Raw genomic sequence first — 16,006 nt, 5'->3', positions numbered from 1 at the left:
ACTGAGGAAAAAACATACATCAGGTACTCGCCCGTAGTTATCTGCTATAATTAACTACAAGTATAGGGGCTAGTTTGCTGTTATCCTGCTGCATTTAATAAGCTACCTTGCTTCAGAGATCAATGTCTCATAACGAAACATTTAACACGGTGAAATGTCGAATTCAAACCAAGAGATTGGTGTCGTAGGTCGGCGATAATAAGTGTGCGCTTTCAAGAACGAATATGTAAATAACACTGGGAACCAACGTACATCGCCTCGCTTCCAAAAGCGGCTTGCCTGGGTTCAGATGCAGCAGGTTAGACACACCGTCCCACTATGGATGCCACTGACAGCACTATGCACGTCAAGACTCAAGCGGGAATTTCTCGCAAATGGCAGCCTCGCAGTATGCCCAGCCGCTCGCCCCCAAAATAGAATTACCCCACTCCAATGCCCCATCTTGAGGTCAGTCTCAAGTCCTCAGTCATTGAAATCTCTGGAACATTTCTCTTACAAGCCTCCCGGCAGGCTTACAACGATGGCTGAGGTGATATCTGTCACTGGGAGCGTGGTGGGAATCGTCTCGCTGGCAATTCAGGTTACACAGGCGCTCTTCGACTATTATACGAATCTTAAGGACCAGCACTCGGCCGCAGCCCATACGTTACGGAACTTGACAATCTGCTGGGGGTTCTAGCCACTCTGCGCTCTCAGCTCGCCGACCGCACATTTCGACCTAGCGAGGTGCACCTGGCCTCGACTATAGAATCAGCCATTACACAATGTGACGAGTGCGTCCAGGAGCTGAGGTCAGAAGCGGATAAGTTGAAGAAGACTCCCGTGGATAGCCTTCAGACTGCGATCAAAGCAACAGGCCGCCGAATCGCCTATCCGATTCGACAGAGTACCCTGCAGAGGCTGGATGAAGATATCGACGAGCTGGTTAGCCAACTGTCCTTAGCCCTGCAACTACTCCAGCAAGGGGTAATCGACCGCATTGAGGATGCCGTTGAAGATGCCAGTGTGGTTCTAGACCTGGTCAGGGCATCCCAGGTCTCCTCCGAGATCAGAGACTGGCTCAAGGCACCCGACGCCTCGATCAACTTCAATGAAGCTTGCAAGATGAAGCACGCAGGTACTGGCCTCTGGTTTGTCAAAGGCGAATCCTTCTCTGCCTGGCTTCAGCAAGCGAATTCGTTTCTTTGGCTACAGGGCTTCGCCGGCTGTGGAAAATCTGTGTTGTGTTCTACAGCAATCCAGCACACGCTTCGTCACCGGAGGTCTAGTCCACGTATCGGTGTCGCGTTCTTTTTCTTTACGTTCAACGATGAGAGCAAGCAGGACGCATCGGCTATGCTTCGGGCGCTTATCCTGCAGTTGGCTGGCCAGTTGCGCGACAACCCCGCCGCTCTTTTGCAATTGTACCAGAACTATCGCAATGCTACACCACCCAGCCAGGCTTTCTTAGACTGCCTTCGTCGACTAACACAGACGTTTCGCGAAGTTCACATTATCGTGGATGCCCTAGATGAAAGTCCGAGGGGAAAGCATCGTGAGGCAGTCCTGGAGGTCATACGTGACATCCGAGCCTGGTCGGAGCCAAGATTGCATCTTCTAATCACGAGCCGCAATGAAGTTGATATTCGCAAAGAACCAGAGGTTACACCAGCAGAGAGCATCGCCCTAAGAAATGACGACGTAGACAATGACATAGCCGTTTTCATTTCCCACCACCTTCGCAACAGTCGGCACCTGAAACAGTGGGAGGCTTTCTACGACCAGATCGAAGAGGCGCTAGTCAAAAAAGCCAAAGGCGTGTAAGTAATACGCTATTCTTAATTTATGAAAATAGAGTCTAAATTGGCAACAGTTTTCGTTGGGTGGAGTGTCAGTTCAAAGCTCTTGCTGAGTGCCCAGAGAGTGAGGATCTGCTTGAGCAGCTGCTCCAGTCTCTACCGAACTCATTAGACGAGACTTACAGACGGATGCTGGAGAATATCCCTGCTGCGTGGAATAGTTACGCGCGACAAATGTTGACCCTCCTTTGCTGTGCCACAAGGCCGCTGACTGTCCCAGAGCTTATCGATGCTATTGCTATCGAGACTGGTGACTACCCCAGATTCAATCCAAAGCGCAGGCTCCGAAGCCTTGATGCCCTTCAGAAAGTCTGCCCCGGCTTCACGGAAGTGGATCTGAATCATGATGAGAAATTGCACACCGTTCGTATTGCCCATTTCTCCGTCCAGGAATACCTTGAATCAGAACGGATTTCGTTACATGGAGAGGCTGCATCCTTCAGACTGGATAGACAGGAATCCAATGCGACGGTGGCCTGCACATGCTTGGCATTGCTGCTCGAACCATGTGTGATAGGCTTGAAGGCTGATGACATTCGAGATGAATATCCATTTGCAGAGTATGCTGCTCGGTATTGGCCACGTCATTTCGAAAAGAGCTCCCAAGCGTTGGATGTTGAGAAACATATCATTCGACTATTTCGAGATGTGGATGGAGCTTTTCAAGTTTGGAAAGTGATCCGAAGGTTCAAGAACGTGGAATTGACCATCACTCCGTTTCACTGCGCTGCCTTACTCGGATCTGTCTCGGTCCTTGAATCTCTTTGTAGCGAAGAAACGTGTTCCGGTCACATGACTGGTAGTCAACTTTCATTTGAATTGAACAAATTTTGCGGACGGTTTGAGACAGCTTTGACTGCAGCAGCATCCGGAGGCCATAAAGAAATTGTGAGACTGCTTATCGACAAGGGTGCTGATATCAATGCTCAGTGGAAGGGGTCAAATGGTACGGCTTTACAATTCGCATCATTTCAAGGTCACAAAGATATCGTGGAGCTACTTATCGACAAGGGTGCTAATATCAACGACGAGGGGGCGAGACAAGTTAGCACAGCGTTAAATTTAGCATCCAGTAAAGAGATCGAGGAACTACTCATCAACAAGGGTGCTGTTTATGGAGCCATGGAATTAACATTATTGGAAGCCCAGAAAGAGGCCGAGGAGCTGTCGGAGCCGGCGGAGCTGTGGAAGCTGGCGGTGTTTATCAGCACGATGGCTAATGCTAAAGCTCAAGCGGAGAAGCCAAATTGCACGGCTTCACTATTATCGTCATTGGAATCCGATACAATCCTTGTAAAGATCAGAGACGTTTATGAAGAAATTGATGAAGCGATCGAAGGAAAAGCAAAAAAAATCATGTACAATATGATTCGAATGAGAATGGAGTTGGCTCAGCTTCATTTAAGGCTTTAATTTATCGGCAAATGGCGTAGTTCTATCGAGATTATATAACTCCTTCTTATGATGATATTATTAATAAATTACATAAAGCGTAAATAAAAAACGGCCGATAATACCGGCCGAAACGCAGACTGTCGATGTTTTCTCAGCATCCGCTTACTAGTATGGAATTATCGCAAGGGGTCACACTCACAGATGGTCGGAAAGATCCAGACTGGCTATTCTTCAAGGTCATCTTCGCTGTTATATTGAAATTCCGTGATTTCAACGCAAGGAGGGAATTCATATCATGGAATCTGTGCTATTTCGTGCTTTGGCGGGCGAATCTGCTTAGCAGTTTCAAGACCTTAATGACATTCCCTATTGTCAATGTTGCTTTTGTGAGTGGTATTACGCTGCGTACTTGACTGTCTTTTTGAGCTGATATGCGCTCTGTAGACACCACCATCGTTCCTTGCCTCACTTCTGTTCCAAGGTTTAGTATCTCATTCATCTGTCTATAAAATTAATGCGTTACCGATTGTTGGACGGTAGTAATCATCTTGATCATTTCGTCGATTTTCCGAAGCATGTAGGTTGGGCCACGAGCGTCATCTCGCTCCCGGCCATTGTCCACAAGGTCTTGCCAGACTCCCAGCATCCAGCAATACGTCGAACCGTAGCTCCTTAACTCATCACATTGTTGATTGCCTCCGCAAATATAACTGTTCCGACTTCAGAACTGCATTCTCACGCCACTCCTTCTCTATTCGCAGAGAAAAGCCCTTCCATGTTAGGCTATTGATGAAGTTGACGCGAAAGGTAACAATAAACCTGCTCGTCTCCTCGAGGAAGAAAGCGGTGGTTGTCCGGTTTCCTTCAGCTTAGCCTCGCGCAATTGCTGAAACATTCGCTCCACCGCTTGGTCGTCAAACGCATCTTATCTATGGGTGGACGAAGTGATTATTGTCTTTAGAAAAAAAAAGGTGTCTTAGAACATTGTCTAGTAGATCCGGCAGAGTGAGGAGTCAACCAGATGCTTGCCTTCATCAACTGTCTAGAGCTAGAGCCCATTGACCGCGAAATAAAGCCACAGCCTGTGTGTTTGAGATACGCCATCTCCTATCTTTGTTGCTAGAAATGCTCTGGTGAAAATCTGGTTTTGGTTGCGCTGATCCACATCTTCCAGGGAGTAATAATAGGGTTCGTCCAGTGACCTTTTTCCGTGAGCGGGCCCACCTTGTAGAACTGCGTGTGTTGGTTGTAGCTTCTAAACGAGGCATCAGTCTCGTAGTCACTGGTCTGTTCTCTAGACGTTTAAATCGTAGGATTTTCGATTTCAGACCTTGTCTTTCCTTCTACATTGGTCTGGTAGCAGTGACCAACCAACCGTAATGCAGGGCATCTATCAGGTTAGTTAGACGTTAACGCGTGCTGGAATAGCCTAAATAAAGCACGACTCTTTCAAAGTCATCTAGAGACTTGGGAGTACCGTTTGCCCAAATAATACCCTGATGGCATACCGGTCTCGGGAACGCGCACACTACTGACTCGCACACGGCTACCTCTTTGTCTCTGTGTTTTCGTGTCCTGATGTACCATTTGATCTTGTGCCTCGACATTCTGTTGCAGAGCTGGCTCACTCTCTACTTGCATCTTCTTCATTCCCAGTCTTGTCTTGGGTTTTCTTCCCTTCTTGATACACGGTCAGATGGGTTTTTGAAGAGCGTCTCCAGACTGACTAGATACAGAGGCTTCATGAATCTCTTTTCTGATGTATCCGTCGGCAGTTCATGTCGACTTCTCTGGATAAGGTCCCCCAATGATGACCAAATCTGGTGTCCCACTTTTCGGCCTTTTTAAATCCGAATGGCCAAGTGCTAAGTTCAAAGCACGATTGCCGCAGCTTTTCATCATTGGGTTTGGGAGTTATAACATTGCCTGACGCTGATACGTTCTCCAGATCCTTGTGACCACCTGACATATTGACATGACTATTCAGGGAGCTTGCCTAGGCTTCAATCTCATCGCCTCTAGAGTTGATGTCCAAAGTTTTTGTCATTGGGGCGCCGAGTATTAGATCGGCCATGATGCTACGTAGGCTTGTTTTCCCTAAGCATGGCCAGATGATTTGGGTGTAGAATCTGCCCCAAAGATACTGATGGGTATTGAGAGGAAGTTAGACACCCAGGTGAGACCTGCGGACGAGGCTGGCTGTTGACGGTGGTCTGTAACGTCAGCCATCTCGCCAACGTGAGCACCACACTTTTACCACTGGAGAATGCTACACTGTCGCTGCAACAATAGCTTGATAATTATGGTTGGTGCCGTCTTCTGGTTTTCTAGGCGCGAGCCGCATAGGACAAGCAGCAATAGGAAGACAGACCGGGGCACCCAGTAATCAAAGGTGGAGGCTATTGATTATAGGGTTTATTACATCAACTACGCAAGGTCGTCAAAGAATTCCTGCTTTAATACCGCCAATAGCAATAAATTATGTCGGTCTTATGATGGGCTAAGATGTACAAGATTGCAGTATATTGGTGACTTCAAGGTGGTATCTACCAAGGTACTTGGAGAGGGAGGAGGAAAGACTTGATCGTGGCACATTGCCGTAGCACTGCCAGTTGGCTCAGTCGCAGCACTTTTGGGCAGGCACCAAGTAGGCCAAGAGACAGCATTATAACACGGGCCAAAGACACCTCTTGGGAGAAAAAAATTAACTCTGATTAAATATATGGCTTTGGATTTCTACGAGCCATGTTGAAGAGTATTGGAACTTGGGTCATTGTACGGAGAAGAATCGGGAGCAAGAGATGGTGGTACGTGGTACATATTTGGGGCGGGGAGCCTCCTCCTGGTAAGACCTGCAGCTGGGCGCAGCTGACAGGCTGAGTCGCCGCGAACGAGACGCATCAACATCGCAACTGCGTGTGTGACCTTAGACTGCGACTCCATCGGTTGCTGGAGCCTGCTGGTCATGTGAGATAGCGGGTGCGTCACTTGCAATGGGCTCCGATGTGCTTGGTCAGGCATTCTCTCCGCCAGCCGTGACCGCTGGTGCGGCGGCCCCAGCTGACTATTTGAGATTAGCGGTGAGGGCGAGCCGCGGGCGGCCGCCATTGACAACACAGCGCGAGACGACCGGGTGGAGCTGAGGCTGTCGCAATGCATTGGCAGAGGATGCAGCAGGAACGGAGGGCCAGCGTATCGCATCGCCAACGGCGCACCTCGGTGGATCGGTGGAGTTGGGCAGCACTACCTCACCTCCTCGACTTGACACATGGCCACTGCCAATGGCACGCAGGAATGGGTCCCCATCGGGGAGCGTGAACCGCCCGCCGTGTCACAGCAGGCCGCCATCATAAAGCTTCCCGTCGTTTCTGCTCCCAGCTCCCGCCCTTTCTGTTCCTTAGAGAAATCTCTCAACCAATGCCTAGCTACACCGGCAGAAGCGACTCTGGATTTGGGGACGATGGTGCCTCTGGGTCGACTGGTTCAACTCAGGAGTCCAACCCCGACCACCCACTCGGTAAGTCGGTCATATTGCCCCCTTACAAATCAAATTCGGACACGCCCAAAAATGCTAACTCCCCCTCTCCAGCTAAGAAGGGGTACGAGATAGGGACTGCAGCGAACTTGCAGATTGGAGACGTATTCGAGTTTCTCTGGGCCGACGCAAATGAGTTCGAGTGGGAGTGGAAGTGTCTAGGATATGTCCGATTCATCGTGCTGAGGCACAGTGAGACGTTCCCCCATCATGCCGTCTGCATGTAAGTAGCGTTCAACGACAACTCGATGCACGCACGCACGCACGACTAATGCACCTTCTCAAAGTCCCATCTCAGTCGGCAGCAAGCACAACTTTGCGAAACCTGGTGTAGATTCCAGCCAGCAGGGGTTCGTCTTCGACGACGATAATCCGAACCAGTGGCACGAGAAGCTGGAGGAGCGGAATCGCCTGCATTTCCCTCCCGTCGGTGTTGAGCTCAAGCCGGGAAAGTTCAGAGTCAAGGAGGATTCGCGTGCCAATTATGCCGATATCATCGAAATCGACCACGATGCCCAAGTCATTGTAGTCGGAACCGTGGTTCGGTACTTTGATCGCCTGCGTCGGAGTGTCAACAAGGCAGTCATGCGAAATATCCTGAAGAAGGCCTTGTCCGAGTACCGTGCCAAGCGCGATAAAGAGAATGGCCCCCCGCCCAAGATCGAGCCTTCGGTTGTTGGGCAGACATTCGACGAGGACGAGGTCGAGGACGTGGATGATTTGGCTGCTGACGAAATGCCTGAGCCCAGGGTTGAGCCCACAGAGGCAGTGGCGCCAGCGCCGGCACCAATGTCCAGAGACCTGCCTGTCAGGCCGGCTGAGGAAAGGGGCGATGAACACAGAGAAGGCAGAAGAGAGGCAAGGAGGGAAGAGAGGAGGGAGGCGGCCAAGACTTCGTCTTCGATGAAGCTTCCCCAATCCAGGAATCGTCGGAAGAGCATGGCGCAGTCGGCGGAGTCCAAGCCCGTCATGAACGACCAGCAGAACTTTGGGAAATCGGACTATGATCTGAGATCCTTGCACAGTGTTGCCATGAAGGGGATCAAGTACTAGGTGCTTTTGAACGTCATTGCGGGAGGGTAGGGAACATGATAGACATCGATACAGCTTGTACCACTGAATAGTTAAACACCCCGGCGCAATTTATGGCATTCTGTACTTTCAAGAACCTTATACTCCGTGACTTGGACAGAAACATCAGCTCAAAGTCCACGGGCCAAGTCCCATTTGGGCGGCCCTTTCAGATATTCCTCTCTCCGAGTCCAGTATGAATCGGATCACACATGCAGCTTGCTATTCATACATTTCGCCGGTGGCTTGTCCTAGGTCGGGCCAGCATGTCATCTCACCGCGAGGTCAAGCACCTTGGATCCACCAGGGTGAGAACTCAGCTCCATAATCGCTTAGTTGACCGCGTCAAATCTCGAGGGACGTATGGAGAGCCATCGGGCATCAAGGTTTGGGCAACTTTGAACTCTGGGGTATCGTATGCTACTTACACTAGGAGGAAGGCTGCCGGGAGAATGGCTACTAACATGCGCCCTCCTAGCGTGATAGGCGTCGCCGCGCCGGCGGTCGATGCTGGAGGAGTGCTTGAGGACGATGCGTCCGAAGCTGTGGCAGTGATAGACGACCCTGCAGTGCCCGTCGTCGAGGCTGTTCCAGAGGCAGGGGTGGTTGTCCCTACGGTCTCAGTCGCCTGCGAAAACCCAGGCTCGGTGCGCGAGGTCTGCGTGTTCAGCGCCGGCCGATCCGAGGTGCTGGTTGGTAGCGATGAAGAAGAAGCATCTTGCCCACCCGACGGGCGCGGGGAGAACCCGCTATCCGCCGCGCCACGGAGTCCATCGCAGATGAAGGCCAGCGCCTTGTAGTCGGCCCCGGGCGCGACGCAGGTGCCGTCGGCATCGGGGCCGGTCGGGTTGTACAGCGGGCCGGGCGCGAACGAGACGAGCAGCGACGTGCACGCGGCGTCGCGGTAGATGTTCAGGTAAGGGCGCGAGCCGTTGACGCACCAGGGCCGCTCGTTCAGCACAAAGGACAGGAACTGCCCAGAGTAGGGCTGGGATCCGCCATCCGCGACCGCGCAATTGTCGCGGCCTACAATCCAGGAGTTTACATAGACTGGATCCGCGCAGCTTGTGTCGGAAAAGAGTGTGATGTTGCCTGTTGCGGACAGCGCTGCGTTCACTGTACCGATCCACGTTATTAACGTAGTCAAAGCGGTAACCCTCATTCTGACTTTCATCGCCGCCGTTTCCGCGGAAACAAGATATGAAGATGTGCAGAAAGACAAGAAGTCTTGCGATATGAACAGTGGCGAGAAATCTAGTCCAGAAGCACTAGTGTAATGACGGAAATTGGTGTAGGCAGGGCGCCGTTGCACGCGAAGGATTCAATCTGGACCATTCGGTCTAGCTAAGACAAACGTTCAGGAGTTTGAATTTCAATTCAAGCAGAGCTGTATGGAGAACCAGAGTTACGCTGAGATATATGCAAATGTCCATAACCATGCCCGTTATTAATGCTGCCGCCCAAGTGATTAATGCAGAAAACTGCTCGTGATCGTGACAACCGTCGTGTAAACCATGCAAACCAACCCCAGCGTCATTAGAGCCACATCGCCAGCCTTGGCCAGCTTGGTGGTGGCAACGCCCTTGTAATGCAAATATGGCGGGTAGATGTAAACCAGCGGGACGCATGCGAAGGAGCCGATGAGAGCAACAAACTTATCCAAGTTTCCTGCCCCGAGAATTGAGATAGCGCCACACAGAAGCACCAGCATTCCTCTGAAGCCATTCTTGGTCCACTTGGTCTTCAGACTCTTCTTGCCGGAATGGCGGCCAAACACACGGCCTTCGATGATACGCAAGGCGGGGAAGAGCTGCACTGGATTGCCGACCAGGACTGCGAGCGAGTAGAGGAACTGCACAGCTTGGACGAATCGGCTGTCGCGGGGATAATTATCGATAATTTCAATGTAGGTGCCATTTCCGAAAGTCGCGTAGCAGAGCGCTCCGACTGATGTGAAGATCACGGTGATGATGGCCATGATCACGGCAAGGAGAGGCTCGAACTTCTCCGGCTCTGCCATTGATGACTGAATCGGAAGGATCAGACCAATGCCCTCAAAGGTGAAGATGGCAGACCCTATCATCAAGGTATAGCTGTCGGGATTGAAAAGTACAACCGACTCGTGAATACCTTCGCTCGCGAGCGTTCCAATGTCGTAGTAGTAGATGTAAGTAACTCCAATCATGATAAAGACATCGGCGAGCAGAGCAGCTGGGCCGAGTTTCGAGATGTTTCGTATCCATGCCAGAGGAATGAGTACGGCGACTTGTAGCAAGATGATGACAACGGTTGATACTGGCTTCCCTCCCTGGGAAACAGCTTCGCTAAAAGACTGCAGGTTCTCGGCCACAAACACAATGCCAGCGCAGACAAAGCCGAGCTGCGACAGTGTGATTGAGGCCATAATCAAGTTGCGCATCTTGATCCCAGCAATTTCCTCGCCAATCTCACCATATCCGCTCGCCTTGTGCGTCTTGCACGCAAGCAGGAGATGGAAAGAAAGCATGGTCACTGTCGAAACCAAGACCATGGTAATCGAGGAGAACGCAAGGCCGCCGTTACTAAACGCCTTGGGGAGAAACATGATGCCGGTTCCAATAAAGGCTTTGAGCAGGGTGAAGAAAGTTTTGGTGACACCAGCGGTGGCCGACCTGGTGGCCACTGAACTCCGGCGGCGCCCAAGAAGTGGTCTGGTCTCTCGCGGCTGTTGCTCCACATCCTCGTCTTCTTCTTCGTCGCTGAGAATGGCTTCGTCGTCTGAATCCGCCAGATCCTCTCCGGCAAATGCGCCATAGAGATCCAGAAACTCGACAAAATTCCTCGTGACGGGCATTCGGGCAGCCAGGAATTTCCGCTTCTGCTGTTGCTGAATAAAGGCCCGGCGAAAGCCACCCGGAGCGATCTGGTTGGTAACAGCCAGGTGCTCCTCGTTGTTATCCTGGTGGAGCTGCTGAGGGTAATGGAAGGTGTTGGCCCTCTGGTGCATCTTGGCGCGTTCGGCCCGCTGCTGAATCATGAAGAGATCCCGGTGAATGTCGCCTCCCGGCAACTTCAACGAGGAGACCTCATCCGGCTCAGCGGCACGAGCGGGTGGTGAAGCAGCTGCACCGGACGCAGAAGAGCCATCGAAAGTGGCTCCATAGCCTGCTGGCAGATGCTCTGAGACAACATTAGCCTCCCGCGAGCTCTGCGGCGGCGGGTTGGTGTCAGCCATGCTGTATGAGAGTTTGTTGCAGAGAGTTTAAGGTCCCTGCAGCGTGGAGATAATGCAGATGGATAAGTCAGGTGGGCAATTGACAAGAGGGCATCCTCACAAGAACCCCAGATGAATGATTCTACGGGCTTCAGACTTGGGGACAGAGTGGTTCCGACTTAGCCTGGTTAAATAGCGGACTGGTTGAAGCTGGAGTCTCGGTGAGAAATTTCGTCGAGCGATGTGATGCAATCAATCATTGGGGCCGCCGGTAGCGGGCGGGTCCCCAATGGGCTGGCGGGGCAGCCAGAGACCACAGGCCCCTGGCAGCCTGGGGCCCGGCCTGGATCCCTGCTGCCCTGAACCAGCCGCGTCTGGCCGTCCCCTTAGCTTGCAGCTGCCCCTGAGGCGAAAACGCGGGGTAATGCAGCTGGAGATCACAGCCGACAGGCGCGGCCACTGGAAATCGGATCGTGGGCAGCCAAACACCCTCCACCTTAACTATTTCAGGAGACATCATCGCAGCCAGGCACATGTTGGCTGGGAACCAATGACGTCGTTCCCAAATGAGTCAACGAAGCTTGACCTTAACTGTACTGTAAATAGCATCAATTGGCCTGGACCCCTTTGTGGCATGTGGTGCAAGAGCAAGGACCGTTGCCATTTCGTCCAGCACGTGTTTTGGGCTGAGCAATCGATTCGCCTGCCAGCAGGTTTATTGACCCATGATACGGTAACACGACACGGATACCAAGGTAAGAGTTCCCCAGCTCAGGCACCCAGTCCCCGGCGAAAACTGTTATACTGGGCATGTTTAGCTCTGATTGGCAAAGATGTGTGACCTTGACAATATACAGAGGTCTAATATTCACTGAACACCTCCAACGCGACTACTTCACGACCTGTGCAGATGTCTCAAGTAAGACATCCATTTTGCAAAACGGAACCAAGACCATCGTTAGGAAGTGAGTTCGCAGCAATGAAGGCCGCGGTGCTAAATTGCAATTGGCTCACACAGCACATTCTAACCCACAGTTGAGCATGTTTCATTGAACCCCCAAACCTTTTCTAATGCAGTCGATGCCAGAAGACGTGGATATCGACGTCTGACAATTCACTCGTTCGAGTTTCCACTTTCTTCTTCCACCTCACACACAGAGCCTTGGGCTTCGCCTACCAAGACACGGACTAGCCTATGATGGGCATTCTTTCGGCCATCGCAATGGCTCCAGAGCTTGTGCTGAGTACCATCGGCAATGTAGGGTCTTGGTTAGAGACCTACATTTTTCAACGTATTGCACCTACTGACATCAGCCAACTTCCGCTTGTTTCCTGAGACCCTCATGTACATCAACTTGCAGGCTTTTCCATTTCCCAAACCGTCCGGCGCGTGCTGTCTTGTTTGGCTGGCATTTCATCTGCTATTCCGCCGTTGATCTGAACTTGGATCGAGGTGGGATGTTATCTCACCGGCGCTAAGGCGCAAGCAGACTTTTATAACGATACTTATGTCGGCAAGGATTTATGTACTTTTCGCGGGTGCAAATACAACAACCATACTGTTTGCATTGGAAGAAACCCCTTTGTTTCTTGTAGGGGGCCTCATCCTGCTCGCCATCGTGTATGATATGGGATAGATGCCTTGTGGCCCATTTGTGCAACTGATGATGGGCTGCCATAATACAGGCTTTCAACCATGGTCCGGGACATCCATCTGTGTCATGGGAGTTACAGCAGCCAGATATAGGATGATGTCTCCCTGGTTAACAACCAGCAGTGTGGCAAGGAGGTTAATAGGATATCATCGTAAGCACCAGATGAACAAAATTACGAGGTGGAATAAGGGGTTTTCTTGTCCTCCGGGAGAATTTTTTACTCAACATCCGCTGACACACCCGCCCAGGGAGTCAGCTTCCCATGTCCACCGAACTCAATCCCACCATCCAACCAAATGTTCAGATTGCCTTCATGATCTGATGTAACACCTCCGAATGCTTCACAGCATCCCCCAGTGAAAATTATACAAGCCGTACTATAATACTCCGCAGTGACCTGCACTCGTCATGGAGAGGGGTGTAGGTGAGATCCGTTATTGGCTGCTGCATATCGGAGCCATCATCAACCGGTCAGATGCAAAGAACCGGGGACGCCTGTCGTGCCAGATATCCGAGTCAGATTGGAGAGTGCACAAAAGATCGATGAAGTAACTCTTTCGGGGCGCCTCACCTGGGGAATCTGCAAAACCATGTTGACTGTCGAACAAATGTAGGGCTCACCAAGTAGGGTACAATGCCGACGAACCACCCCAGTGATTGAAGCGAGTACCAAGCGATCTCTCAAATCATTTCTTTGGACCTCTACACATCCTTCTTGATCAATGTGAAGCGGTTAATATTCCAACTCAACCGTAAAACGGCGATGAAACGGTTCAAAAAATTTGGACGGATGAACCGCCGAACTATCAGCAGATCAAGGCATGCCGAGAAGTGCGTCCTCCAGTGAGACCTCACCACCGTGACATCTAGGATGATGTTGTGAACAAAAGATTGCGTTACCATTTGAGCATACCGGCCAGTGCTCCGAGGGCAGATACCCACACGCCTGCCGGAACAAGATCAGGAAAAAGCTGGGAAGGATAGACCAGACAATCTCGAGATAGTTCCTTCGACATGGCCCGAGCCACCACCGACCCTGCACCGACGGAACCGGGCAGAGGCAGTTGTGGAGTGCTTTGAAGAGCAAGCGTGAGGCAACCCCACGCAGGAGGAGAGGAGGGAGGAGGAGGAAGCAGAGGAAGTCCATTAAGATAATAATAAAGCAAAGCGAATCTCCTGCAGCCGGTGAAGAAAGAAAGGAGAGAAGAAGCCAGCCGATGATCCATAATTTCCAGTTAATTTCATCCAATGTGATCACTATAGCTCGGAAGTCGCATTGCATCGTCCAGATGAGGTTTTGAGACGAGCACTTGCCAAAAGGGAAAAGCCATGGACATGAGTCACTCCCCAAAGTAAAGCGCGTCCAAGTGAACGGTGAGCAATATACGCACTCAAGTGCTCCATTCAGAACGGAATTATACGTTAATAACACGATTTGTGCTATTGTGACGGTAATGTCTGCACATCTTGAGCTGATTCGGCTCTCAGCAGCCTATAATCTTATCGTTTGGTGCATGTCGAAACTCATATTGCTGTGTCTGACGGCTGCCTCAATCATGGCGCTCAGTCTAGGTTTGTCCGTGCTACGTCATATGCTGAGTTCGGTCAGGCGCAACAACTTGGGTGGTCACGGTGCCTGGAGTTGCATGATGAATACCCAGTCTAAACCACCGATTCGAAAGAGCTGGGTATCGGTTCACTGGTATGACACAGCCCGTAGACTTCTGAGCCTACCGGAACTGAGTCCACGGCCCAAAACTCATCTTTATGTGACTTCTGATTCATTGCGGCCCTCGCCCTCTTCCAAGACTGATTTTTTACCCTCCCAAGTTCCCATGGCCCTCAAGATAACTGGCGGATATTCATCAATCGAGCTGCAATAACCAAGGTGTTTGAATAGCTTCTGGTGATGGATGGGCCACGGTGTCGCAAATGGGAGTGATGCGAGCCACTCCCGCTCGACAATCTCATCAAAGGTCTGCTGAGCATACGCCAGGAGTTCGTCTCTGAGCGCTCGCATTTCGAATGCTTTGACCTCATCCTTGACAACGATGGCAAATAAGTGGACATTTTTGAGCAGTCTATCGTACCGTACCATATCATAGTATTGCGCTCCATTGAAATGTGCTACGCAATTGCGCAAATCCACGATAGAGTAGAGCGCTTCGTTCACAAACGACCAGCGATTACCATGGATGGCAAGGAACGGCCGCGGGGTGTCGCGGTCTCCTCCCAGAATCGAGTTGAGCTCCCTGAACCCGAAGCGCACCTCATGAGCGCCTTCCAAGTTATTTCTGTGTATACAGTGCGGGAAATGATGTTTAGAAATCTCGTAGAATAGTTGCTTAGCTGTGTCGAGTCCACGGTTCAGTAAATCATAGCCGTACTTGCTAGGGATGAAGACTTTCCCTGCGGGCATTTGGTGTAGCCACTGGTCCTCGTTATTCCCTGATTTTTCTTTGATGGATGCCATCCAGGGAACATAACGATCATCATCGCGCGGATTCAACTCCTTGGTGTTAGTTTTGGCACTCGTAGGCCATAGTGTCTCTTCGTTTGACGTTTCCGTAGATGTTTTTGCGCGTCCGGTATGGTATCGCCTGCTACGGCGTTTGTTGTCGAGTCGGATTGTTTTTGAGAAGGATGAAATTGTCTCCATTTGAAAATGCGGCGTGATTTGCCAGCCATCATACACGTTGGTGTCCTGAACTTTTGCCAGTTTGTAATTCTCGTAAATGCGAATCTTTCCAGATTCGAGGAATGTCTCTCGTCTGGCTCTTATTGATGCTTCATCTGGCATTTGGCCGGATCTCCGTTGCGAAGAGAGTGTTCCGCGTGCGTAAGATGGCAAGTTGAGTTCATCAGAGTTCTTTGGAGAATCAGCCCGGGTGGTCGTCCTTGATAAGTTCGGCAGCTTCTCGTATCTCGCCAGTCGTGTTGCAACTTGCAGGTATTGGTGTTGCAGTGCTTTGTACTTCGTCTCGAGCTCTTGAATGCAATCGTTGGCTCGTTCCAACTGTTTGTAAATGGGAGCAATGATCTTCGTCATTCTGTCTTTTTTCTCCTCTTCTGACTTCCTTCAAAGAAGCATGATATGTCGGCCTTGAGCAACCGGAGGAAAAAGTTGACGGGAGATGAAACTTTCTCCAACGGCTAGGAAATGGGTTGAATGAAGATTGTATTTGTAGGGCTAGCTCGATGCAGTGAATATTGTACATTCACATTGGAGCTTGGATAGTTGCCATTGTAATCTTGGTGAATCTTGGTACCCTAATCTGTATATTATAAATTGAATTGAGAGAGTTGAACAATCGGCCTA

The 16,006-nt window shown here is 50.9% G+C and overlaps 5 protein-coding genes across 5 annotated transcripts; 2 read left to right on the top strand and 3 right to left on the bottom strand.

Annotated features, from left to right (window-relative positions):
- Positions 1-318: 318 nt before the first annotated feature.
- Positions 319-3,251, top strand: JN550_006386 (uncharacterized protein; the record flags this gene model as incomplete). Its single annotated transcript, XM_049318119.1, has 3 exons — positions 319-388; positions 620-1,799; positions 1,853-3,251. The coding sequence occupies 3 exons, from the start codon at positions 319-321 to the stop codon at positions 3,249-3,251; spliced, it is 2,649 nt and encodes an 882-aa protein (XP_049171605.1).
- A 3,399-nt stretch (positions 3,252-6,650) lies between these two features.
- On the top strand, positions 6,651-7,821 carry JN550_006385 (uncharacterized protein; the record flags this gene model as incomplete). The annotated part of the gene is made up of 3 exons (XM_049318118.1): positions 6,651-6,750; positions 6,823-6,991; positions 7,056-7,821. 3 exons carry the CDS (start codon positions 6,651-6,653, stop codon positions 7,819-7,821), a joined length of 1,035 nt encoding a protein of 344 aa, XP_049171604.1.
- A 442-nt stretch (positions 7,822-8,263) lies between these two features.
- On the bottom strand, positions 8,264-9,001 carry JN550_006384 (uncharacterized protein; the record flags this gene model as incomplete). The annotated part of the gene is made up of 1 exon (XM_049318117.1): positions 8,264-9,001. The coding sequence occupies one exon, from the start codon at positions 8,999-9,001 to the stop codon at positions 8,264-8,266; it is 738 nt and encodes a 245-aa protein (XP_049171603.1).
- A 306-nt stretch (positions 9,002-9,307) lies between these two features.
- JN550_006383 (uncharacterized protein) lies at positions 9,308-11,053 on the bottom strand (the record flags this gene model as incomplete). Its single annotated transcript, XM_049318116.1, has 1 exon — positions 9,308-11,053. The coding sequence occupies one exon, from the start codon at positions 11,051-11,053 to the stop codon at positions 9,308-9,310; it is 1,746 nt and encodes a 581-aa protein (XP_049171602.1).
- Positions 11,054-14,452: 3,399 nt separating this feature from the next.
- Positions 14,453-15,736, bottom strand: JN550_006382 (uncharacterized protein; the record flags this gene model as incomplete). Its single annotated transcript, XM_049318115.1, has 1 exon — positions 14,453-15,736. One exon carries the CDS (start codon positions 15,734-15,736, stop codon positions 14,453-14,455), a length of 1,284 nt encoding a protein of 427 aa, XP_049171601.1.
- Between the last annotated feature and the right edge of the window lie 270 nt (positions 15,737-16,006).

This window comes from Neoarthrinium moseri (genome assembly GCF_022829205.1).
Source record: "Neoarthrinium moseri strain CBS 164.80 chromosome Unknown scaffold22_Wmoseri_CBS_16480, whole genome shotgun sequence".
Taxonomy (NCBI): Eukaryota; Fungi; Ascomycota; class Sordariomycetes; order Amphisphaeriales; family Apiosporaceae; genus Neoarthrinium; species Neoarthrinium moseri.
Note: the sequence above shows the minus strand (reverse complement) of the source record. Positions and strands in the feature narration are given on the sequence as shown.